The sequence below is a fragment of the Pelophylax lessonae genome (assembly GCF_965119305.1).
Source record: "Pelophylax lessonae genome assembly, chromosome: 9".
Taxonomy (NCBI): Eukaryota; Metazoa; Chordata; class Amphibia; order Anura; family Ranidae; genus Pelophylax; species Pelophylax lessonae.
This window is the reverse complement of record NC_138776.1, coordinates 87369689-87394843: the sequence shown is the minus strand read 5'-3', so window position 1 is coordinate 87394843 and position 25155 is coordinate 87369689. Positions and strand designations below refer to the sequence as shown.

Sequence of the window (25155 nt, the reverse complement as noted above, 5' to 3'; positions counted from 1 at the left end):
CACAGACTATCCCCCAATTTAACTGATCCCCAAAGGTTTTTGATTAAATAGCGGAATAGAAAATATGATCCAAAAAAAGTGTATGTATATCACACGTACACAACCACACTAGGCCCCAATTACTATTGTTTGTACCCCTAAAAGGCTAGGAGTAGGGGGAGTATGGAACAGGCAGCACCCTCAAACCTTCAGAAGTATGAGATGAACCCCAACAACTTGGAAAGGTGGATCTCTCTCACACGTACCAACACAGACTATCCCCCAATTTAACTGATCCCCAAAGGTTTTTGATTAAATAGCGGAATAGAAAATATGATCCAAAAAAAGTGTATGTATATCACACGTACACAACCACACTAGGCCCCAATTACTATTGTTTGTACCCCTAAAAGGCTAGGAGTAGGGGGAGTATGGAACAGGCAGCACCCTCAAACCTTCAGAAGTATGAGATGAACCCCAACAACTTGGAAAGGTGGATCTCTCTCACACGTACCAACACAGACTATCCCCCAATTTAACTGATCCCCAAAGGTTTTTGATTAAATAGCGGAATAGAAAATATGATCCAAAAAAAGTGTATGTATATCACACGTACACAACCACACTAGGCCCCAATTACTATTGTTTGTACCCCTAAAAGGCTAGATGAGGAGTAGGGGGGGTATGGAACAGGCAGCACCCTCAAACCTTCAGAAGTATGAGATGAACCCCAACAACTTGGAAAGGTGGATCTCTCTCACACGTACCAACACAGACTATCCCCCAATTTAACTGATCCCCAAAGGTTTTTGATTAAATAGCGGAATAGAAAATATGATCCAAAAAAAGTGTATGTATATCACACGTACACAACCACACTAGGCCCCAATTACTATTGTTTGTACCCCTAAAAGGCTAGGAGTAGGGGGAGTATGGAACAGGCAGCACCCTCAGACCTTCAGAAGTATGAGATGAACCCCAACAACTTGGAAAGGTGGATCTCTCTCACACGTACCAACACAGACTATCCCCCAATTTAACTGATCCCCAAAGGTTTTTGATTAAATAGCGGAATAGAAAATATGATCCAAAAAAAGTGTATGTATATCACACGTACACAACCACACTAGGCCCCAATTACTATTGTTTGTACCCCTAAAAGGCTAGGAGTAGGGGGAGTATGGAACAGGCAGCACCCTCAAACCTTCAGAAGTATGAGATGAACCCCAACAACTTGGAAAGGTGGATCTCTCTCACACGTACCAACACAGACTATCCCCCAATTTAACTGATCCCCAAAGGTTTTTGATTAAATAGCGGAATAGAAAATATGATCCAAAAAAAGTGTATGTATATCACACGTACACAACCACACTGGGCCCCAATTACTATTGTTTGTACCCCTAAAAGGCTAGATGAGGAGTAGGGGGAGTATGGAACAGGCAGCACCCTCAAACCTTCAGAAGTATGAGATGAACCCCAACAACTTGGAAAGGTGGATCTCTCTCACACGTACCAACACAGACTATCCCCCAATTTAACTGATCCCCAAAGGTTTTTGATTAAATAGCGGAATAGAAAATATGATCCAAAAAAAGTGTATGTATATCACACGTACACAACCACACTAGGCCCCAATTACTATTGTTTGTACCCCTAAAAGGCTAGGAGTAGGGGGAGTATGGAACAGGCAGCACCCTCAAACCTTCAGAAGTATGAGATGAACCCCAACAACTTGGAAAGGTGGATCTCTCTCACACGTACCAACACAGACTATCCCCCAATTTAACTGATCCCCAAAGGTTTTTGATTAAATAGCGGAATAGAAAATATGATCCAAAAAAAGTGTATGTATATCACACGTACACAACCACACTAGGCCCCAATTACTATTGTTTGTACCCCTAAAAGGCTAGGAGTAGGGGGAGTATGGAACAGGCAGCACCCTCAAACCTTCAGAAGTATGAGATGAACCCCAACAACTTGGAAAGGTGGATCTCTCTCACACGTACCAACACAGACTATCCCCCAATTTAACTGATCCCCAAAGGTTTTTGATTAAATAGCGGAATAGAAAATATGATCCAAAAAAAGTGTATGTATATCACACGTACACAACCACACTGGGCCCCAATTACTATTGTTTGTACCCCTAAAAGGCTAGATGAGGAGTAGGGGGAGTATGGAACAGGCAGCACCCTCAAACCTTCAGAAGTATGAGATGAACCCCAACAACTTGGAAAGGTGGATCTCTCTCACACGTACCAACACAGACTATCCCCCAATTTAACTGATCCCCAAAGGTTTTTGATTAAATAGCGGAATAGAAAATATGATCCAAAAAAAGTGTATGTATATCACACGTACACAACCACACTAGGCCCCAATTACTATTGTTTGTACCCCTAAAAGGCTAGATGAGGAGTAGGGGGGGTATGGAACAGGCAGCACCCTCAAACCTTCAGAAGTATGAGATGAACCCCAACAACTTGGAAAGGTGGATCTCTCTCACACGTACCAACACAGACTATCCCCCAATTTAACTGATCCCCAAAGGTTTTTGATTAAATAGCGGAATAGAAAATATGATCCAAAAAAAGTGTATGTATATCACACGTACACAACCACACTAGGCCCCAATTACTATTGTTTGTACCCCTAAAAGGCTAGGAGTAGGGGGAGTATGGAACAGGCAGCACCCTCAAACCTTCAGAAGTATGAGATGAACCCCAACAACTTGGAAAGGTGGATCTCTCTCACACATACCAACACAGACTATCCCCCAATTTAACTGATCCCCAAAGGTTTTTGATTAAATAGCGGAATAGAAAATATGATCCAAAAAAAGTGTATGTATATCACACGTACACAACCACACTAGGCCCCAATTACTATTGTTTGTACCCCTAAAAGGCTAGATGAGGAGTAGGGGGAGTATGGAACAGGCAGCACCCTCAAATCTTCAGAAGTATGAGATTGTGTTCACTGTACCCCACAAAGATTGAGTTCACTGCACCCCACAATGATTGTGTTCACTGCACCCCACAAAGATTGTGTTCACTGCACCTCACAAAGATTGTGTTCACTGTACCCCCCAAAGATTGTGTTCACTGCACCCCACAAAGATTCTGTTCACTGTACCCCACAAAGATTGTGTTCACTGCACCCTAAAAGGATGTTGTTCACTGCACCCCACAAAGATTGTGTTCACTGCACCCTAAAAGGATGTTGTTCACTGCACCCCAAAAAGATTGTGTTCACTGTACCCCCCCAAAGATTGTGTTCACTGCACCCCACAAAGATTGTGTTCACTGCACCCCAAAAAGATTGTGTTCACTGTACCCCCCAAAGATTGTGTTCACTGCACCCCAAAAAGATTGTGTTCACTGTACCCCCCAAAGATTGTGTTCACTGCACCCCACAAAGATTCTGTTCACTGTACCCCACAAAGATTGTGTTCACTTCACCCCAAAAAGATTGTGTTCACTGTACCCCCCCAAAGATTGTGTTCACTGCACCCCACAAAGATTCTGTTCACTGCACCCCACAAAGGATTTTGTTCACTGCACCCCAAAAAGATTGTGTTCACTGCACCCCAAAAATGATTTTGATCACTGCACCCCAAAAAGGATGTTGTTCACTGCACCCCAAAAATGATTTTGTTCACTCCACCCCAAAAAGATTGTGTTCACTGCACCCCACAAAGATTGTGTTCACTGCACCCCAAAAAGATTGTGTTCACTGTACCCCCCAAAGATTGTGTTCACTGCACCCCACAAAGATTCTGTTCACTGTACCCCACAAAGATTGTGTTCACTGCACCCCAAAAAGATTGTGTTCACTGCACCCCAAAAAGGATGTTGTTCACTGCACCCCAAAAAGGATGTTGTTCACTCCACCCCAAAAAGATTGTGTTCACTGCACCCCACAAAGATTGTGTTCACTGCACCCCAAAAAGATTGTGTTCACTGCACCCCAAAAATGATTTTGTTCACTGCACCCCAAAAAGGATTTTGTTCACTGCACCCCAAAAAGGATGTTGTTCACTCCACCCCAAAAAGATTGTGTTCACTGCACCCCAAAAAGATTGTGTTCACTGCACCCCACAAAGGATTTTGTTCACTGCACCCCAAAAAGATTGTGTTCACTGCACCCCAAAAAGGATGTTGTTCACTGCACCCCAAAAAGGATTTTGTTCACTGCACCCCAAAAAGATTGTGTTCACTGCACCCCACAAAGGATTTTGTTCACTGCACCCCACAAAGATTGTGTTCACTGCACACCAAAAAGGATTGTGTTCACTGCACCCCAAAAAGATTTTGTTCACTGCACCCCAAAAAGATTGTGTTCACTGCAGCCCAAAAAGATTGTGTTCACTGCAGCCCAAAAAGATTGTGTTCACTGCAGCCCAAAAAGATTGTGTTCACTGCAGCCCAAAAAGATTGTGTTCACTGCAGCTCACACACAGAAAAATGGATGTGGATCACTGACACCTGCCTATCTCCAATCCCACACCACACAGCAATATCGATTGTAGTTTGTAGAACACAGTTTCCCTAAAATTCAGCAGACTCTGTCCCTAACAGGATTGAGAAGAGATCGTAGATCAGGATTGAGTGCAGATTCACCCCACCCCCCACACAGCAATATCGATTGTAGTTTGTAGAAGACACTGACCCTATAATTCAGCAGACTCTATCCCTAAAATGCCTACAACTCGCCCTGCCTAAACACTCCGACCTGTCCCTCAATTCTATCCGGACACAAATGGTTTTTTCCTGCCTATCTTTCCCTAATCAGCAGCCAGCACATTGATGTGTGCTCTGTCCCTTAGCTAAGCAGCAGAATGACGCTGCTGCGGCGGCTGCCTCGAACTTATAAAGACTTGGTCACATGCTTCAGACGGCCAATCACAGCTACTAAGACATTTGCAGGCATGGCTGGGATGGCTTAAGGCACACCAGTTAAACGATTGTTGATTGGCTGTTGAAAGCCCGCCATGAAAAGAGCGCCAAAGCATGCAAAACCCGGAAATAAAACGACCGAACACGGATTTTTACCCGAACATACAGTAAAGTGTCCGTGTTCGGGAAAAAAAAATCCAATTATTCGGTACGAACACGAATAATACAGTCCGTGTTCGCTCAACACTACTCCTAAACTAAGCCCTGACAGTAACCAAGCTCGATTTTTTTGCAGTAAGGGCCTCTGCACCAGCAGTAGATAATGCCTGGGGCTGGGACCCATCTCAAGATAAACTTGCCTGACCAATATAGACAATTCTTAGCACAAAAGTTAAAAAAGGAAAGAGAAATCCACAACGGAATGAGTGCTCAATGCTCCAGCTTAAAGTTTTACTTTGACTGAAACCCACACCAACTCCCAAACGTGGCACTTCATCACGGCAAAAGAACCAGAACGCAAGGGAATCTCCCTAGCATACTCTATTTTGACAGCAGACTCACTAACCCAGAAATCGCATCACATGATTAAATGGGAAAAATCCCTAAACCAAACATTCACGTTGACCCAATGGCAAAAAGCAATCAAATCCACATATAGTTTCTCCCACTGCACCAACCATTGGGAAATGATGTCCAAAATCATAAATAGATGGTACTACACTCCGTACAGACTGTCCAAGATGATACCCAATTTCTCACCCCTTTGCTGGCGTGATTGTGGCATGACCGGTACCTTATCACACGTACTATGGGAATGTCCATCCTTAAAAAGCTATTGGAACTCCGTGTTCCAGTGCATTGCTACCTGCACTGGTATACTGAGGAACCCAAGCACTGAACTAGCCCTCCTAAACCTCAACATTGACACATATCCCCTCATGTATAGACAAATAATAATCCACGTCCTATTAGCTGCCAGAAACCTAATACTTAGAAACTGGAAATCCAAAGTCATTCCAAACCTCTCGGAAGTTATACATTTAGTAAACGAGAACTATGTACTTGAGAAAACACTGTCAATTAATAACCTATCCTACGGTAAATTTCAACTAGCATGGGCAGCATGGCCCTTTCTTACACCTGATAACAAATTGTCCTAAACCTCTTTTAGGATGGAGTCGGGGAACCAGTCCTCCCTTGCCTGGAGACATTGATCCCTACGGGTTCTGGGCTTGGGAGGACGGTCCCACCCTCTATCCTTTACCTTCAATGTTATGATTTTGCATATGTACTAACTGCACCTTGTTGCTTAAGAGACTTGAACTGGATACACCTTTGTACCCCTTGTATTTTTTTCTTTTTTCTCTTCCTCCCCTTGTTAACTGTAACACTCCCTATGTTATCCTCCATGTTGGAGGTTTGTTCCTATGCTACTTTTTACCTTGAAAATCAATAAAAATGTATTGAAGTAAAAAAAAAAAAAAGTTTTACTTTGACTTTTATCAAATTTACATGCAAAAAGGTTCCAACTATAAATTTGTATGAATTTCCTTGTACTTTGTTAGGACAATACGGAGTTTTCCAACCATATGAACACACGATTAAAAGTAAGGCAATCCCTCTAGCTTCAGAAAATGTTAAAGAAATAAGAAAAGACTGCAGAAGGATTGGAAAACATTGCTTTGATGAACAGATCATAGAAATGAAATAGAACCACCGAACCTTTTCTATAATGTGCTCTGGAGCTGCGACCTCTCAAGATTAAAAATCAGCCAGGAATTTATTGACAGGAGTTCCTCCTGGCTGAGGGCTGAAAGTCGAAAACAAAATTCACAAATGCCCTTTCCAGTGGCTGGTATAGCGTACGCACTTCATATGTTAATTACAAAAGAGGTGCACATCTATCATATACTGGAGTAAAATACAGAAGGATAATTATACCAGTCATGACATATTCTGACTGATAAGATTTATCATCATTGCACCCGAATTTATAGCCTGTTAAGGAAATCTTTCCCTATTAAAATGCCAATAGCAAATCACTTACAAACCGACTCATTCATATGAAAAGGTCGTTTGGCAATAGGATTCATATACTACTAGAGTCAATTTCAATTTAAATTTCATGTTTATTAACACTAAATCTTTAAAACCAAAACAAGATCTCTATTATAATGGGTTCATTGTTGACTCCAAAATTATAACCATGTGAAATGAGATTCCAAGTGTCTCAAGCTTGGTTTAAAGAGACCCTGTCAAGTACTAAAATGCTTTCAACAAAGGGCATACTTCTCTCTCCTGTCACCCGTGTTGCTCAATGGTCCAACGCAGTCCACTGGAAGTGTTGATCTCTGTGGTCCTCTCTCTTGCATTGGCATAAAGAGGGGAGAATCATTGAGAACTGTAGTGGTCCAAGGAGATTATTCAGCAGTGCAGGCAGCAGGAGAGGTAAGAATGTATCCTCTTCTTCACAGGTTTGTCCTTGTGAAGGTTTGCTCAATTTATTTTAGTACATGACTGGGTCTCTTTAAAGCAGATTTTCACTCCCAAAAGGGAGGTTTGTTCCTTGCAACCTCCCTATCCTCTGCATTATGAAAAAGCCATTACTTTTTTTTCACTACAGCCCTGTCCCCATCGCCATTCTTGCCTGGGCAAAAACTATGTGTTGCTGCTTCCATAACCTCCTGGGCTAATACCATCACTTTCCAGAAGGCTACAGAAGCAAAGACACAAAACAGCGAGAGGGCAGGCCTGGTGTGGGGGCTAACTGAACAACCCAGAAAAGGCAGCTAGGCTCACAATCACATCAGAGGAGAAGATGACAATGCAGGACCTGAGCTATGGCACCTGAATAGTGGATCGCAGCCGGACAACACTGGATTGCCTGGGCAGATTAGTATGTGTGTAGTGCCCTCCTAGTAGGCTGCTAGTGTTTAGGTAAAGTTAGTTTTTAGCCTTCCTGTACCCAGGGAGAGCAGTGATCGTTTGTGTCCATTCAGGGTTCTGCTGGTGCAGGCTCAGCTACTTTCCCCTGCATCCTACTGAACGTTGGGATATTTAGTGACTGTGAACTACTGTGTGCCTGGCTGTCATGTCCTTTTTTTGAATGGAACCTGGGACCAACAGCCAGCCTGGTCTAGGGCCTGTGCTACTGTACATGTAAATTGAGGACAACCCTGCATAACACGTAAAAAAAAAAAGGAAAAAAGCAGGGAAGGGCGATGTGAAGGAGGTTCTTCTTAAGGACCTTGTTATAACAAGCTAAGATGAATATTAAGATAATATTTACTTAATATAAGATATCATAAAGATATTTTATCTTTAGTTAATATAAGATATTATTTCAAATATGAAAAATGATTATGCTGTTAAAGTATACCTCAATTCAATTTTTTTCTTTTAGTACAGAGGGTAGTGGGGGTAATTTTGCCAATCCTATGAGGTTTTATTGTGGTCAGTGTCCCCACTGGCAAATTCACCCTTTCTTTTGGCCTGAGAGAGATGGGAATTCTAAATGTAATATATTCCGCCAGAAAGGGAGATGAGGAGAAATCTTTCAATGAATATTCAGATGACAACTGTCAATTTCTCCTAATTTGGGAGAGATTACCTGTTCGGTCTTTAGAACAGAAAGTAAAGAGAAATTCCCCTGATCGGACAAAGAGTTATAATAATTTCCAACTCTTTCCATAGCTAAAGTAAAAAAATGTTAGCTGAAGATGGAACTACACTGCATCTGAGCACCACAGACCAAAAATGCTATAATTTTTAATATTCAAAGCAAACTCCCCCATCCATCCATATCTCTATGTTTTGTAATGCTGAGAAATCACTTTGAAAAACACCCCCTAGCATTTCTGGCCAGGGCCATCTTGAGTAAGGGTAGATTGTGTGACGTACCTGACCCATACTGTGCTTGAGTGCCTCCATCGGTATACCACTTCCTCCAGTCTTGAACATAAATATTAGATTTTATAGCCGCATATTGTAACCAAGAACTAGGCAGAACTCATTTTAGCTGCAAACCTGGAACTCTTCATTGAACAAACTCACACAGAATATGTACCCCACAGGAGGACAGTCCCCTCCTGATCATATTACCCTAACAATACAAACTGCACACAGGATTATAGTTACAATAGCTCAACCACAGCATGGATAACCTGGATATTTACCCAAAACATCACACAATGGTTTAGAAAACAAGGTACAGCTGACACAAGGCTAATCCCATCAGAGGATCCTCCAAGTGTTAATCAAATTAGTCATCATACAGAAACAATAAAAATTAATGGGATTCCACACCTAGACAATGCTTTAATAATCAGGCTCTCACTTCAGGTCAGACTGCCGAGATCGAGCTCATAAAGTGCAATACACATTATTACAAGTGTAAAAATGTCCCCTAGCACCCCTAGGTGAGTTAATTAGCACAATTAGCAATACAGTGATCTCCCCTCTCTAGCAAATACTAGCTGACAATGATATAATTAGCATGCTAATTAACTCAGAACTTAAACCAGCCTGGGGTTTGTTTTAGTCTTATTGCTGGTAGTCGGGTCAGCTGCCGGCAACAAGGCTAAAACAAAATACATCACACTTTATCCTATGTATAAACACAGAGCACTTTATTAAACAGACAATAGAATGAGACCCCAGTAGCAGACTGACTGGCTCCTACCTATAATAGTCTATGATGCAAAGCTCGTACAATGTTCCATCATTCTGATACAGTGGATTTATTGTATCATAGATTTCTTGAGGGATATTGTTGATAAATATTACTGTCCCATTTGAAGTAATCCAAACTACATTCTCAGTGTCTGTTAAGTAGTTGTCCATCATTTTCTCCTTCAAACTGTGCCCCTAATAGACACAGGGTGACTTACATATAAAAGGGGGTCTGGGGAGCTGAAACAAGAGTTTCCCGACCTCTCTAAGGTAAGCTGGGTTCCCCACCCAAAGTGACACACGTCACAGATGGTTCATGTGGCATTTACTTCCTGGAATCCATCTGCTCAGGCATGCATGCAGGATGATGTGCTTCTGGGATGAATGCCATCATTTGTCTAGGCCTGGAAACCAGGAAGTAACTAAAGAAATGTAAAAAAAAAAAAAAAAAGTTTAAAACATGTAAATATAATATAGCTTCTTATCTATTTACTAATGCTAGCAGCATAAGGATTAAAAATAGTCAATGTTGGTTGAGAGAGTGAAGTTCCACTTTAAGATCTGGGACCCATGGGTCACCCATATCCTACTGGTAAATTTTAATCATTGCTTAATAGTCTCTGAACCCTTACATCCACTCTGAGTTAACAGACCTTGCCTCGTTGATAACGGCTCCAACTCCCTTATGTCCCCTACCCACACCCCTCAACCTACCATACCCTCTTTACCTTTCCCGCCTTACTTTTTACAGCAGCTTTTTTAAGTTGTTAAATGTTTGGTTTACCAACTTTGACATTGCTAACTGCAATAAATTGTCTAATACAATACTTTGTGAAGTCATTGCTCTAGCTCTAATACATACAGTATACGACCATGATATGTATTAATATGGAACCTCTAATATAATTTTATTATGTATGCCTATAAAAATAAAGTACAACTACAAATATTAAAGGGTAACTCCCAAATCGTGGAGAAAAATCTAGTAAGCAAGTAAAAAAATAATAATATAGCATATACAATTGCGACTCAAGTTATATTGTAATTGAATGTAATTAAAAACTACCTTTCCTTTTTCATCTGCAGCACTGTAATTCTCTGTAAAATGCAAGGCAATATGGCTTCCTGGAGGCATTCTGTACACAGATGGTGTACAGAATGCACCCCCCCCCCCCCCCAGGTATGTCATTTTCTGCTTGTGTGATTGGCTCACTGATTTTCCCAGAAGCCTGCACTAAGATACAACTTTGATTTTATGCATCCCCAGCAACAAAAATTGAATTTTTGGTGAGATATTCCCAATAGGAAATAACATCTAAAGGGATGCAGGACCTGCAAGTTTCCTCATTTGAGCCCTGCAGGAACAGCAGCTGATTAATAATTACAAAACCACCCCCATACAGACACAGACAAACAAACAGTTATTTCTCCAGAATAACAAAAGGTAGGACTCTGCAACAAATTTTTCCTTGAAATGTACATAGATCACCAGGAGGGGAATATTTTTTTTCTCAACAAAAATAGAGTTAGGGCCAGTTCACAACATAGAAATTAAGTCCAGATCTGTTCCAGTTGCTTTTCTGCATGCATGTTTTTGATGCAGTCCAGTGCATTTTCCCCCCTCTTTTTTCTTAACCTTAAGTAAGGACATGTGTGTTCCAGTGCGTTTTTTTTGTGGATTTAGGTACGTTCCAGTGCATTTTTGATGCGTTATACAGCGTTCCAGAGCAGGAAAAATGCAGCATGTTCTACTTTTTTTTTCTGGAACTGGAACGCACTGGAACTTGCCATTGGGAACCATAAAACCTACTTTTCATGCATTTTTGATGCAGAAAAAAACGCACTGCATGTGGTGTGAACTGGCCCTTACTCTTTAAACAAGAAAATAGCGTAATGCCCAGACATCTGTCTTTATATAGAATCATCACGTTAGCTGAAGGTTTTAATCAGAACTTCAGCTGGTGTGTCTGCTCTGAAGTTTAGATCAAGGGGAGAGAGGCAAGCACTTAGGTGACCTTACAGAAGAGCTCCAAGTGGGCATTACCAGTGTTGTAATGTTTGATTTGTGTTCAAAATAAACCTGTGGAAATGTCTGTAACCTTCATATGTTGTATAGACACTTTAGAAAAGTTTATACATAAGCCTGGATTTACCCTTTTCTTTAGTTTGTTTCTCAAAGGAAAAAAAAAAATAATAATATATTTCATTTCAGATCCCGGAGGGTATATTTTGCTTTTTTGCTATTTATCAAATACATATAGACACCTGATATATGTCCTAATTCACTACCACTCACCCCTGCCTTACTCAGTTCCCAGAATCCCCACCTGAACAGAACAATTACCCTCAATTGTTTCATTTAAAGGGTATATATATATAATATAGTGGTATTGTACATATTTTTTTTCTTTAAAGTGGTTGTAAAGTCAGAAGGTTTTATATCTTAATGTATTCTATGCATTGAGATAAAAAGCCTTCTGTGTGCAGCAGCCACCCTCAGCCCCCCTAATACTTACCTGAGGTCAAACTAGATCCAGTGATGTTGCAGGAGTGTCTCAGCTACCCGGGACTCCCCTCCTAAATTCACTGACACAGCCGTGCAGTGCCATTTGCTCTCGCTGCTGGTAATCAAAGTCAGTCAGCCAATGAGGAAAGAAGGGGGGACGGGCCGAGCCGCAGCTCCATGTCTGAATGGACAAAGGGAGATGTGACTCGGCTCGGGTGCCCCCTTAGCAAGCTGCTTGCTGTGGGGACACTCAACAGGATAGAGGGACCAGGAGAACCGAAGAGGGAACAGAAAAGAAGAGGATCTGGGCTCCGATTCCCAAAAGTACTGTGGGGGGGGGGTGATTTCCATAGACATCTGTGCAGGAACCCGCACAGATGTCGGTGAAATCGCCCCCGAAGTTTGACTGAAACTTCAGCTGAACACAATTTCAATATGGCATCAGTGTGAACCTGGGCTAAATAGTTCCTCTTTGGCAAATTGTTTCTTTTACTTGACCTTATCCACATTTTGAATGCATTGGAAGTTTAATCAAAGTACCCCAGGACAAGTAGTTATGTTCTAAAGTCTAAAAAAAAAATAAAAATAACATAATTAGCAGTGTGCCAACCCCGCAGGAGACCACTGACCTTATTACCATTTTAATAAGACCGGCTGTTGTGGGGAAATAAGGACCGAGTGCTCATTTGCATTGCATATTCTGCACTACAAAGTTTTTCCTCTCTGAGTTCTTAAAAAATTTGGAACGGAAAATTGTAACTACCATAAACCTGCAGCAAGTCAATGTTGTAAGCAGTATTAATAATAAATGTCAGGGATTGTCAGGAAAGCTAAACTCCAGCCTTCCCACACAGCAGATGCCCATTGGAGAGAAGCACACAATGACAATAGTAATTTTGGTTGAATCTCTTATTTTCATGCACATATTTACACTGTGCCTTCAGCAGCAGGTCTTACATGAGCGTGGCAATCAACTTCTTGTTGCTGAGAGAGAAAACACATTTTTTGGCCTGCGATTGTTTTAGGCCTGACAGTGAGGCTCCATCTGCCACATTGCTTCTACTTTGTCGGCTTAATTTAAGTGGTGGTTGCAATATTCAAATGAATAACAATACTTAAAGTGAATGTGAAAACACAGTCATTAAAATTTCAAATAAGCTTCAACTCGTTAACGGCATTTCAAAAGCCATTTTATTAAAAGTGGAATTTATCGCCCGCAAAAAAAAAAAGAAAAAAAAATAGACTCCAGGAGCTTTTAGCCATGATGTGCTAGTATGCACATTATTTTAGCATATTATGGCAGACTTACCTTGCAAATGATCCCTGCCAGCGCTGCTATGTCAGTGCTCCCATCGGTCATGAGCTCTCCATTTTTACCCGGTCTTCCTTAGAGGTTCGGGCTCTTTGGCCCCCTTTCACACGGGCTTTGCGATCGCGTCCGTCTGTCAGTTTTTCAGGCGGATCTGGTCGGACACTCTATTCACCCCTATGGGGCAGTGGATGTCAGCAGTGGCATGTCTGCTGACTCTCACTGCTATCCGATCCGATCCTGCCCCTGAAATCCAGACAGATGGCAACCCTATTTTCCATCCATCTGGAGGATTGGATCTGATGGGATCAGATGAAAACAGATCTCCCATAGAGGAGAGGTCTGTCTCTGCACAGTGAGCGGAGATGGACCTGTCATCCGCCTGCTCTTCCCAGCAAGTGCCATTAGTACAGTGACAGTGTATAATATTAGCACTGATCATTGTATTGTATGTGATGTTAGTGTCAGTCAGTTCCCACAAAGTGTCAGTTAGTGTCAGATTGCCACCATATTTCACTCCCACTTTGTCACTGATCCCCACCTTTACTATTATGGAAAAAATAAATGAACCAGTGATCATACACTTATTGGGATTTTTTTTTTTACCAAACATATGTAGCTGATTACTTTTTGGCCTAAATTTATGAAGATATCAGAATTTATTTATTTTCTTTTATCTGATATGTTTTATATCAGAAAATTAGAAACTATAGTTTTTTTTTTCAAAAGTTTTGTTCTTTCTTCGTTTACATGATTTAAATTAAAAAAAAAAAACCCCGCCCCTGCATGGGCAGATTGGATGCTTCTTTGTTCTTGTTTTTCATAAAAAAGAAAAATTGAATAAAAGTATTTGTACTGGGAAGAAAACCCAGTGGTAATTAAATCCCATGAAAAGAAAGCTCAATTTGTGTAAAAAAAAATAGAGAATAAAAATTGAATTTGCGTATAGTGTTGCATGACCGTGCAATTACCAGTTAAACTTGAGTAGTGCTGATTGCTGAATAGCAAAAAATGGTCTGGTCATGAAGGGGGTAAAACCTTTCCGGAGCTCAAGTGGTTTATCAACTTCCGCTGAAGGGACATGCGAGAAAATGTTCGGACAATCAGCAGCTGCAGCCAGTGATCAGTGTATTATGACAGTGGTGGGAGCGCCGCTGTCAGAACACAAAGTCTTGGTGGAAGGGCTTCATTAATCCACCTCATGTGCATGGATGGAAGAATCTGTTACTTTTCTTTATCTTTTGTTCAGCCTGCTGGCTCAGTAAAAAAAACTATCCGTGTATTGGCAATTTTTTGAAACTAACTATTTTAGTGAATGCAACAGCAGCAACACATTAGGCATTATATCATTATAAATGTCCAGTAATAGTTTTTTTATCCCAGAGTTCAGCCCCTGTAACTCTTTAGTATTTCTCAGAACAGGTTTCCGTTATGTCATACAAACATTATCATAGTAACAATGTGAGTGTGGGGACTCACCATGAGTTGGTGCCTGTTTTCTATCTGTACAGGACATCCCGCTCCCATACACTCTGTGAACCAGGAGATGTCCACAATCTGACATTTAACCATATTGTCAAACTTCTTTGATTGCAGCCACTCTACAACTTCAGCCCCAGACTGGTTCTCGGCCACAATATGAGTGACACAGTCTCTGAAAAAAGAGAAGAAGAACAATATATATCAAAGAGTTTGCATACAAAAAAACGTTTTTGTGAACAATATTTCCTGCCTGTACTACCAGCAGTTTTTATATTGCAGTAGTGGCAGTGCTAAAACAGTCCAGGGGTCCATACTCCAGCCATACAACTAAGATATCAATAAATATAAAATACAATGTACTTTAAAGCGGGAGTAAAGTCATTTTTAAAAATAATTAAAAATCAGGTGCCCCTTCAAGTTAATGGCATAATGTGCTAATATACATTGCATACAAGCACATTCTGAAAGAATAGTATATAAAAGGTACTCTTGCGCTATCACTAAGGGGTAGTCAAAATGGCTGACTGCCGTATGCACCGATCAGCAAATCCGTAGCCGAAAGAAATCAAAATGATAAAGTATTGGTGCTGCGCTGTTGAATGACAACTAATAAAGTTGATCAATAAACAGATAATATACAGTACATAAAAATACATAAAAACACACTAAGTGAGTGCAAAAAATCGAAGTTAGGGCGATAGATTACAGTGAAAATAGTAAACCATAAACCAAAACTCCAATCACCTATCCAGAATCATATAAAACCATCTAGTGATCAATGAGTGTCCATCGCTAGAAACAGAAAAAAAATGTCCATATACAAAACAGTGAAATGGTAAAATCTAAATTCAAATCCGTCTGAAATCCCAACAACAAATAAAGAAAGTGACTGGTGTCTCAATTATCCAATATGGTAACACCACTGTGTGTGCTATTCCCTCACCTTACAGCTGTAAGGTTACAGCATAGATTGATATCTTTAAGCTGGATGGTGTTAATTTTCCAGGTGCCTCCGGGGGGTCTCCTAAGGCGGCCTCAACTGATGACCCTCTAAAGGTTCCAACCGGAAGTGTTCCCGGAGGATAAGCTTGTGGCTAGTGGATTATTTGCCCTGCTTACTATTTTAAAAAGTGAGTGTTTTTAGCTGTTTTAATAAAATTTGGGAAACAGTATCACACTATGTGGAGCCTTCCTCATTTTATACACCATTCATATTGAGGCAATATCCAGACCACCTACAAGACCACCGCTGACCAGACATCACCTACTTTAGAGGGTCATCAGTTGAGGCTGCCTTAGGAGACCCCCCGGAGGCACCTGGAAACATAGCACCATCCAGAGGTTAGAGACTCTGCAACAGAAAGGACATTAGGCAAGTTGCATACTGGAGTTAAAAAAAGTCAAGATTTTATGGAACTGAACACAGATGCATGTTGTCTATGATGCAATGCACACAGCTGTGCAAAGATCAGTACAGCAGAGCTGCGTAAAAAAGAAAAAAATTACATTTGACTACAGTGGAAACTTAGAAACACAGAAGAGTGACCACAGAAAAAAGACCAAGTGGTCCATGGAATCTGCCCCAGATACTAGTAGTAATAGTAATTGGGCATACATTTAAGTAATAGTGATTTACGTCTATATGTCTGTATACTCAAGTACATGCACACGAGGGTACACACTTATAGACGTAAATAGGAGCACTGGCTGAATATTTAATTATCGGGTTTTCTCCCACTCCCACTACACATCCAATAGGGCGCTGCTTTCTTAGTGCCAATGCTCCATAGGTTTACCGGGGGAGTCCAGAGCAGTGGGATGGGAGCGCACATATTGGAACAGATCCCCCTGTGACCCTCATCCTTTCGCTACCCTGCCCTTCCTACTACTTACCCAGAATCGCCATATAAGATGTCACATCTGGGTCCCCATGTCACAGCCAGTATGGCTGAGGAAGAAGCTAATGGAATGTGATCTGCATTCCATCAGCTTTACTGGAGGACATCAGGGGTTTCATTAAAGACATCAGGGGTCTTAATAAAGTGAACTGTCACAAAAAAAATGTTTATAAAAAAACATTTAAAAGAGTAAACAAATTCCAAATTCCAAAGTTCCATCCAAGCACTTAAACCCCCCCCTCAAAATTTTTCAGCCCCCCCCCCTACCCGCACATACACATGTATAAATAGAAATACTCATGCCAGGGGGGGACTATGCACCAAAACAAACTCATGTTACATGTTGTGCATGCTGGAGTGATATCAATAATTCTGGGCCCAATATTCACAGTTGACTACACTGACGACCTGTAGGGGCTTTTAAAGTGTGAAAAATATAAGGTGAACATCATTTTCAGGTTTGACATGTTGGATATCTATTTATGCATCTTTTATATTTTCCCAAAAAATGAGGTAATTTATTACATTTGTGTGCCCTAAAATTAACTTTAGTGTATTTTTTACTGAAATTTTTAATTTCCTAAACCTCCGTGCTAATATCGCCTGACTTAAAAAAAATGGGACTACCACTATTTTATTCTCCAGGGTGTCTGCTTTCAGAAAATATATAGGGAGGAATATAATAAAGCTGCTGCGCCACTCTTCTGGCGTTAATCCCTCTTATTATTGCAGTATTCATGAAGCTTTTGTGACACTTTTATTTCTGACAGCAAGTCATGCACCACATTGTGCCTCATTAAGCACCTGATCAGTCAGCTAGGGTGAAAGGGGCCTGACTCAGGATATTTCTGTCAACAAGACCAGGAGTATAAACATCAGTATATTACAACGCTCGTGCCTTGTATCAGAGGCCTTACTGTATACTCACTGCTCCGGCATCTTGAGCTAAGCTGCGTCCAAATGTAAAAGCCTGTGTTTGACGGCAATGGCCATGTACACAAGTCCTAAAAATGCTGTGAGCTGATCACAACAGGGGACAAATTACCAAAGCAGTAGAAACTGTTCATCTTGCAAAGTGAATTGTTTACATGGAATATTTTTAAGGTTCATTGTATTTACTAAGCTCAGTGAACATTCAGGACTGATGGATTTGATAGATCTGTCCCCTTGGTGAAATTCAAATAAATACACAGACTGCTTAGCATGAGTTTAAATGGTTACAGCAGCCCTTTATCTAACCACAAAAACAATTAACAGTTCCAATTTACAATAAGAAGAAAAAACAAAAACGTATCAAATAAATAAAAATGACTGTTAGTTATGAGAAGGGGTAGCCAAAAAGACTTCACTAAAAAATCCATTATTGTTCCCAACAGCATCCCACCAGCTCAAGGACAGCTCCGTAATTTACTATTTCCGATTTCACCAAGGGACTAAGTTCCATTAAACAACAGACACCAAGACACCTGAAGGCTTTTAACCCGTCAAACTGCTGTAACAACTACCTATAAAAATATCTAATGGGGAACATTAAAAAGGAGCTCCAGGCTGTAAAGTCAGCAATTACAAATACTGTAGTTGTTGACTTTTTATATAAGGACACTTACCTGTCCAGGGATCCAGCGATGTCCTTACCCAAACAGTCTTCTGGGACCTGTCATACGTCTCAAAAGGCTTCAAGGGAAAGAGGGGGAGCCAAACTTCTAGCTCAGATCGCCACAGCGCATCTGAGCAGAAGTGGGAGAGCCAAAACCTGCCAAAACTAGGAACCCACTTCCCCTTCCCCCCAAAAAAGTGCCAAATGGGGCAGTGGAGGGGGGATGCAAACAAGTGAAACGTCCTCTTTTGGGTGATGTTCTGATTTAAATGACAGACATTGGGTTGGACAACCTTCTTCCTTTGATGATCTTTAAGAAAGAACTCCCAGCAGCCCCTGGAAGTCCTACCTCTGTGGCTTCTTGCCATCTGACCTTCAACCTCCAATCAGGTAAGGCCCAGTCATGCAGCCCCCTCCATTTATTTTCTCTGGCTCCATCTTTCTGAAAAATTACCAGTCTCTAAACCAAACTTTCCTAACATTTTTAGTATTCAATAGTTTTTTATTGATTTTTAAACAACGTAATAAAGTCATACAGCATAGTTTGGAACTGTAAAAAGGGGAAGGGAACATAGACAAGAGAAAAGGGGGGTGGCCTGTGCAAAGGCATTCATTTCCGAACAATACATAACCATATGATAAAATAACAAAATATGGCTCCAAACAATATTAGCAACCAGGCCGACAGTGATATAAAGAGACCGTGAAATACAGCAGATCACAACCGCCGTAGTCCCCTCCACCAGAGACACATCAAGAGTCCAGAAGACTCACCAAACTCCGACAAGATGTCAGCCAGTAGAGGGCTCCCCCCCCCCCAGACACCCCCAATGGGCACAAACTGTGTCCACGGAAGGGTGAAGCCCCCCCTAGCCTCCTCTCCCCAGAAGGGGAGACCAACTGGCTCCCACCGACGGCCAAACAGTAGAAAGCTTCCTCGGCCCTTAGCAGAGACCCCAAGCCAGGGTTCCACAGCCGGAGCCAAGAAAGTCCCTCCAGTAGCCAGACCCCCAAAAGAGGAAAGAGACAGAAAAGCAGAAAAGCAAAAAGAAAAGGAAAGGAAGAAGAACAGCCCATGTCACCATGGGTGGAACTAGAATGATCTAGGCAAGAAATCAGAAAAAACAGAAAGAGAGGAAAAGAGCCGGAAAAAAAAAAAAGACCAAGGGAAGGACAGTCCGAAGAGGAAAGAGAGTAGCCACCCATCCCCAGTCCCCCCGCACCGGACTCCAAGCCACCCAGCCACTACTACGGAGCCTGTAAGTACGCCACCCAGGGGCCCCACACTTGGTCAAATCTGCGCTGCCTGTCCATACGAATGCTGGCCAACTTTTCGTTTAGCATAATCCACGACATTTTAGTTTTGACATGTACTATATGTAGCACTGGGGTCTTCCAAGCCCGTGCCACAGTAATTTTTGCTGCCAGGAGAATAAAGAATATCAGAGAACGGGTATGTTTAGGGATCTCAACCGGCAAGTCCGAGAACAGTACCGCCTTGGCGTCTCTGTTAATCCTCTGGCCCGTCGCCGAGTGGATCAGGTTAATCACCCGGATCCAAAACCGCCGGACCTTCGGACAACTCCACCACACATGATACATATCCCCCTGCTGTCCACAGTGTCGAAAACATAGGGGGGAGGCACCCGGAAATAATTTGGCCAGCCTCGTCGGCACCAAGTACCACCGAGACAGCACTTTATAATTTGCCTCCACCAAGGTAGTGTTGAGTATCCCCCTGTGCACCATAGTCGCCCAGCGATCCCAGTCCTCCTCATCAATAGTCTCCCCCAGGTCAGCCTCCCAGGCTAACTGATAGGAAGGCCTAGCCGTCGTGTCGGTAAATAACCGGTATAGCTCCGAGATCCCTCCTCCAGTCCCAGGTCGCCCCATACACCTGTTCTCATATAGAGTCCTAGTCGTAATGTCGTTATGGTCGTCCTTAAGGGTGTGAAGGAAATGTGTGATCTGAAGGAGGCGATAGGATTCTCCAGGGGGCATCTTCAATGTTTCCCTGAAATAAGCAGGGGGTCGGACCCCCCTGTGATCGATAAAGTGACCTATTCGATAAAGGCCCTTATCTATCCACCACTGGAACTGAGATGCCTGGAGCCCCGGGGGAAAGTGTGGGTTGTGAAAGATGGGAGCCACCGGCACATGAGGGGATCGAAGAGGGTACAGCCTACAGGCTACGTCCCACAATCTCAAGGTATGGGACAGAGCAGGGCACAGCACCGCCCTCCGCTCTCTGGCAGGCAACCACAGCATAAGGTCCAGAGGAACGGGCCCACAGGCCTGCTCCTCCAGCTCCACCCAACGCTGCCTACCAACGGTGAGAAAAATCTGGTATAGCTGTGTCAACTGGGCTGCCCGGTAGTAGCGCATGAAATGAGGAACTCCCAGCCCCCCCTTCCATTTAGTTCTATACATAGTCGAGCGGGCCAACCTACTCCCCCCTTTATGCCAGATAAATTTATAGACCAGGGTCTGAAGCTGTTGTAGATACGCCATTGGCAATGGGATTGGGAGGGTCCTAAAAAAATATAGAACCCTCGGAAGGACTGTCATCTTTACGGCGGCTATTCTACCCATCCAGGAGAGGTCGTGTGCCTGCCAGTGTTTCAGGTCCTGAGATAGGGCGTCAAACAGGGGCGTATAATTCGCCTTGAACATAGAGGTGATGTCAGGGGTCAACCGAACTCCCAAGTATGGAAGCGCCCTCGGACACCACTGAAAGGGGAAGGAAGTCCGCAACGCCTCCACCGTCGCATCCTCTAGGTTAATATTCAACGCTTCCGACTTGAGTTGATTGACCTCGAGGCCAGATACCTTTGCAAATCGTGATAATAGCTCGAACAGGTTGGGCAAGGTGGTGACGGGATCCGTGACAAACAGCAATATATCATCGGCAAACAGTCCACACTTATGAGATCCACCAGCACTGTCCACCCCATGAATATTAGGGTCTGATCTGATGGCTATCGCCAACGTCTCAATAGCAACAATAAAGAGAAGAGGCGATAGAGGGCAGCCCTGCCTGGTGCCTCTCTCTATCCTCAACGGGCCCGAAACACCACCATGCCCAACAATATTAGCCGTCGGATTAGAATATAGCGCCCCCAAAACATTAAGAAAGGTCGGACCACAGTTCCACTGCAACAGAGTCTGAAAGAGAAACGTCCAGGATAATGAGTCAAAGGCCTTATGAAGGTCCAATGACAATAACATGCCCTTACGGGGAGGGCCCCCATCCCAATTAGATTGTAACGCTGTGATCAAATCCACCGCCCTTCTGATCTGGTCCGCCGCCTGCCTTCCCCACACAAAACCCACCTGATCAACGTGAATATATTGCGCTAAGAAGGTATTAAACCTGTTAGCATAGATTTTCGTTAGGAGCTTAAGATCAACATTGATCAGGGAAATGGGCCTGTAATTAGTTGCGTCAGTATGATCCTTGCCCGGCTTCGGTATGAGGCAAATGTTTGCTCTGTTGGCGTCCGCATCGAGGGGCTTTCCCTCCCGCAGCGCCTGAAAGAAGGCAAGCAAGTGCGGGGCCAAGTGGGTCGCAAATTTCTGATAATAAGCGGCTGAAAAGCCATCCGGACCAGGGGTCTTAGAGGGCTTTGCCTGCTTGATCACCTGCAGGACCTCCGCCATCGTAACATCCCCCTCCAGAAGCTCCCTGTGGGAAGCCGAGAGGGAGGGAAGGGGGACCTCCCGCAGGAAGTCCTCCACATCCTCTCCCCCCCCGCCCCCCCGAGCACCATACAAAGAGGAGTAGTACTCATGGAATATGGACGTGATCGCCTGAGGGTTCTGGGTGAGCGTTCCGTTCGCCCTCCGCAGTCTGGGGGGCGCCGCCCGACGCAATCGGGGGGTCAGCTTACGAGCCAGCATCGTCCCCGGTTTATCCTTCAAAGTATAAAAAGTAGCCTGTGTTCACCGCAAATGCTTCTCCGCCCGGGTGGTCAGACAGAGATTCAGTTCTAATCGGACCGCGTCAATTTTGTCCCGAAGGTCCAAATTTGGATCCCGTTTGTGAGCGCGCAACAGGTCAGTCAACTCCCCTTCCTTCTCCTTAATAAGAGCCTGAGAATCCTTTTTCATACGCGATGCAATTTGTAGCAGGTGCCCTCTGATAGTGGCCTTATGAGCCGCCCAATTAATAACCGGGGAAGTATCGGCCGGATCATTGGATACAAAATAGTCTTTAATATGTTGTTCAAGCTCAAAACATACCGTAGGATTGCTCAAGAGCGATTCGTTCAACCGCCAGGGAGTAGGGCCCCTCCTGACGACCAAGTCATCACAGGAGGTCCACACCAGGGAGTGGTCCGACCAGGCAACATCCACAATCTTACTACGCTGAAAAAGATGCGTCGCCCCAGGATGGATGAGGAAGTGATCTATCCTGGTGTAGGTCTGGTGGGCATGTGAGAAAAATGTGTAATCCTTCGCCGTTGGATTCAGCTCACGCCAGAGATCAATCAAATTGTGATAATGCAGCATTTTAGCCAATTTAGAACCCACTTTGGGGTAGTGTCTAGAAGAGGACGTCGGCTTCGCCGTCTTGTCGAACGCCGAGTCAAAGGCCACATTAGAGTCCCCTCCATAGAGGACCATGCCCTCCAGCTGGGGAGTCAGCCTGTGCATCAGGGAACGGAAGAAAGGGAGTTGGCCAGTATTGGGGGCGTAATAGGAGATAATAGAGACCGGGGACCCCTCCAGGCACCCCACCACCAATAGGAAACGGCCCTCAGGATCACTAATCTGTCGTTCCAGAGTGAAGGACACCCTCCTAGAGAAGCAAATCGCCACCCCCCCTGTCTTACCCGGACCATTAGCCAAATAAAAGGTGGGGTAATGATGGTGCAGAAATGTCGGGTTGTAGTTAGGTGGAAAATGCGTCTCCTGGAGGAGGAGCACATCCGCCTGAATAGATTTGTACTGTTGGAAGGCTTGTCGTCTCTTAACCGGTGAATTCAGACCCCTGACATTATGTGTGACAAATTTGACAGGGACCCTAACCGCGTCAGTCGCCATAGTGCACAGGAGGAAATATCAACTCACTCACCAGGCCTCTCGACCACCAGGGGAAAAAGTGCCGCTCGCAGCCCAAGCCCAGCTTCCGGGAGTCCGGCGACGGGGAGCAAGAAGACAGACAAAACAAGAGAAAGATAAAGAATAGAAAGAGAGACACAGAGGAGAAAAAAGGAAATTCGAGGACCAAGGGGTCCCCTAAGGCACCGTCCACCTAAAGGGAAAAGTAGAGGTAATCAGTTAGAGCAAACAATTAATATGAAGAACTGTAAACCACCGAGGCAATACCCCGGTTAACCACAATTGTAACACTGGGCTAGCCCAGGAAAAGGTTTGGCCTCGTCCCACCCACAAAGGGAGTAGCACAAAGTCAAACAAGGTACATGACCACCACCGCCAGCCCTCGCCTGCCCATAAAAGATACAACAATAACAAGCATAAAAGTAGTAACATCCATGGGGGCCGGCGACCCAGAGAACCAGAAGCCCCGGCCCGGAGGAACACAGAACACTCCAAGGCCAGACAGCCTCCAACCCCAGGATCACCACCCCCCCGGCTAGCAACAATATATCAGGGATTCCCAGCCGGTGAATCCCCATATGAGATCCCACCCAAGGATCCTAGATGTAAAAAAAAAAAAAAGGGGGGGGAGAAATATAAAAAAAAAAAAAAAAAAAACACAATGTAACAGTCAAAGAGCAAAAAAGAATTCGCCCAACATAATATATCACAAAATCAGCAAAAGGATCAAATCAAGTCCCATCTAAAAAAGGAGAGGGACACTGCACCCAGAGGTGAAAAAAGAAAAAGACAGGTGCACCCACGGTCACCCAGGACCCAAAGTCCCCCTCAGGGTGGCTTATTCTTCATCTTGGCCTGGCTCCTGGTTGATCTTCCCACCGGAGGCAGTGAATTCTGCGTGGATCTGGCCGCGGAAGACTTGGAGTAAGGAGTGGAAGGGGGGCCCTCAGGATCCGTGGAAATCAGTCCCAGGCGTCGAAGGAGGGCCTCTCCCTCAGGGAACGTGACAAAAGAGTGTTTCTTATTGCGATATGTAAAGTTCAAACGAAAAGGAAACGCCCAGTAGTACTTAATATTTTTAGCGATAAGGGGCTGTAATAAAGGCTTCAGGTTCCTGCGCCTTTCCTAACATTTTTAACATAGAGGAACCTTTAAAATAACTTTCAGGTCCCAGGGAACCCCTGACAGTAATACTATACCTACAGCTCATAGTACATTAGCATGGTGGTCAGTGGAAGGAATGTTCTTACATTGGTGCTTAGTGGAAAGAAGGCTACCTTACAGATAGCTACACGGATTATTAGTATCAATAGTTTCTTTTTTGAGAGGCAGAAGTTGCTCAATTCTCAAAGAATACCTTGCAAACTCTATAGGAATCCTGGCTGACAAAGGCTAATTTAAACAAACCCCTATAGATTCTAGACATGTGCAATTCGTTTTGTTACCAATCAGAATTCGGACTACATTTTCGTTATTGGAAATTCGGAGGTATCCGGAGATATCCAAATATCCGAATCACAATAGTAACAAATTTCAACAAGTCCAAAATAAATTAACGAAACAAAAAATTAATTTGTTTCCTTCGGATCTAAAATAACGTAACGACCTATCGAATGGTCCAAACTGATTCAGATCTTTTTCGTTTTTATGTTGTCTTAACATTTTCACTATTACAGTATAAAAAATGCACTACAGAAACAATTGAAAAATATTGCAATAAATATAGTAAGGTATAAAAGTGAAAT

At 43.2% G+C, this 25155-nt stretch overlaps 1 protein-coding gene across 1 annotated transcript in view; it reads right to left on the bottom strand.

Annotated features, from left to right (window-relative positions):
* The window catches only part of DNTT (DNA nucleotidylexotransferase), a 542670-nt gene that overhangs the window by 475666 nt on the left and 41849 nt on the right, over nucleotides 1-25155 (bottom strand). The window contains exon 2 of the mRNA XM_082267614.1: nucleotides 14849-15023. Coding sequence (XP_082123740.1) covers nucleotides 14849-15023 — 175 coding nt within the window. The remainder of the gene's footprint in view (nucleotides 1-14848; nucleotides 15024-25155) is intronic.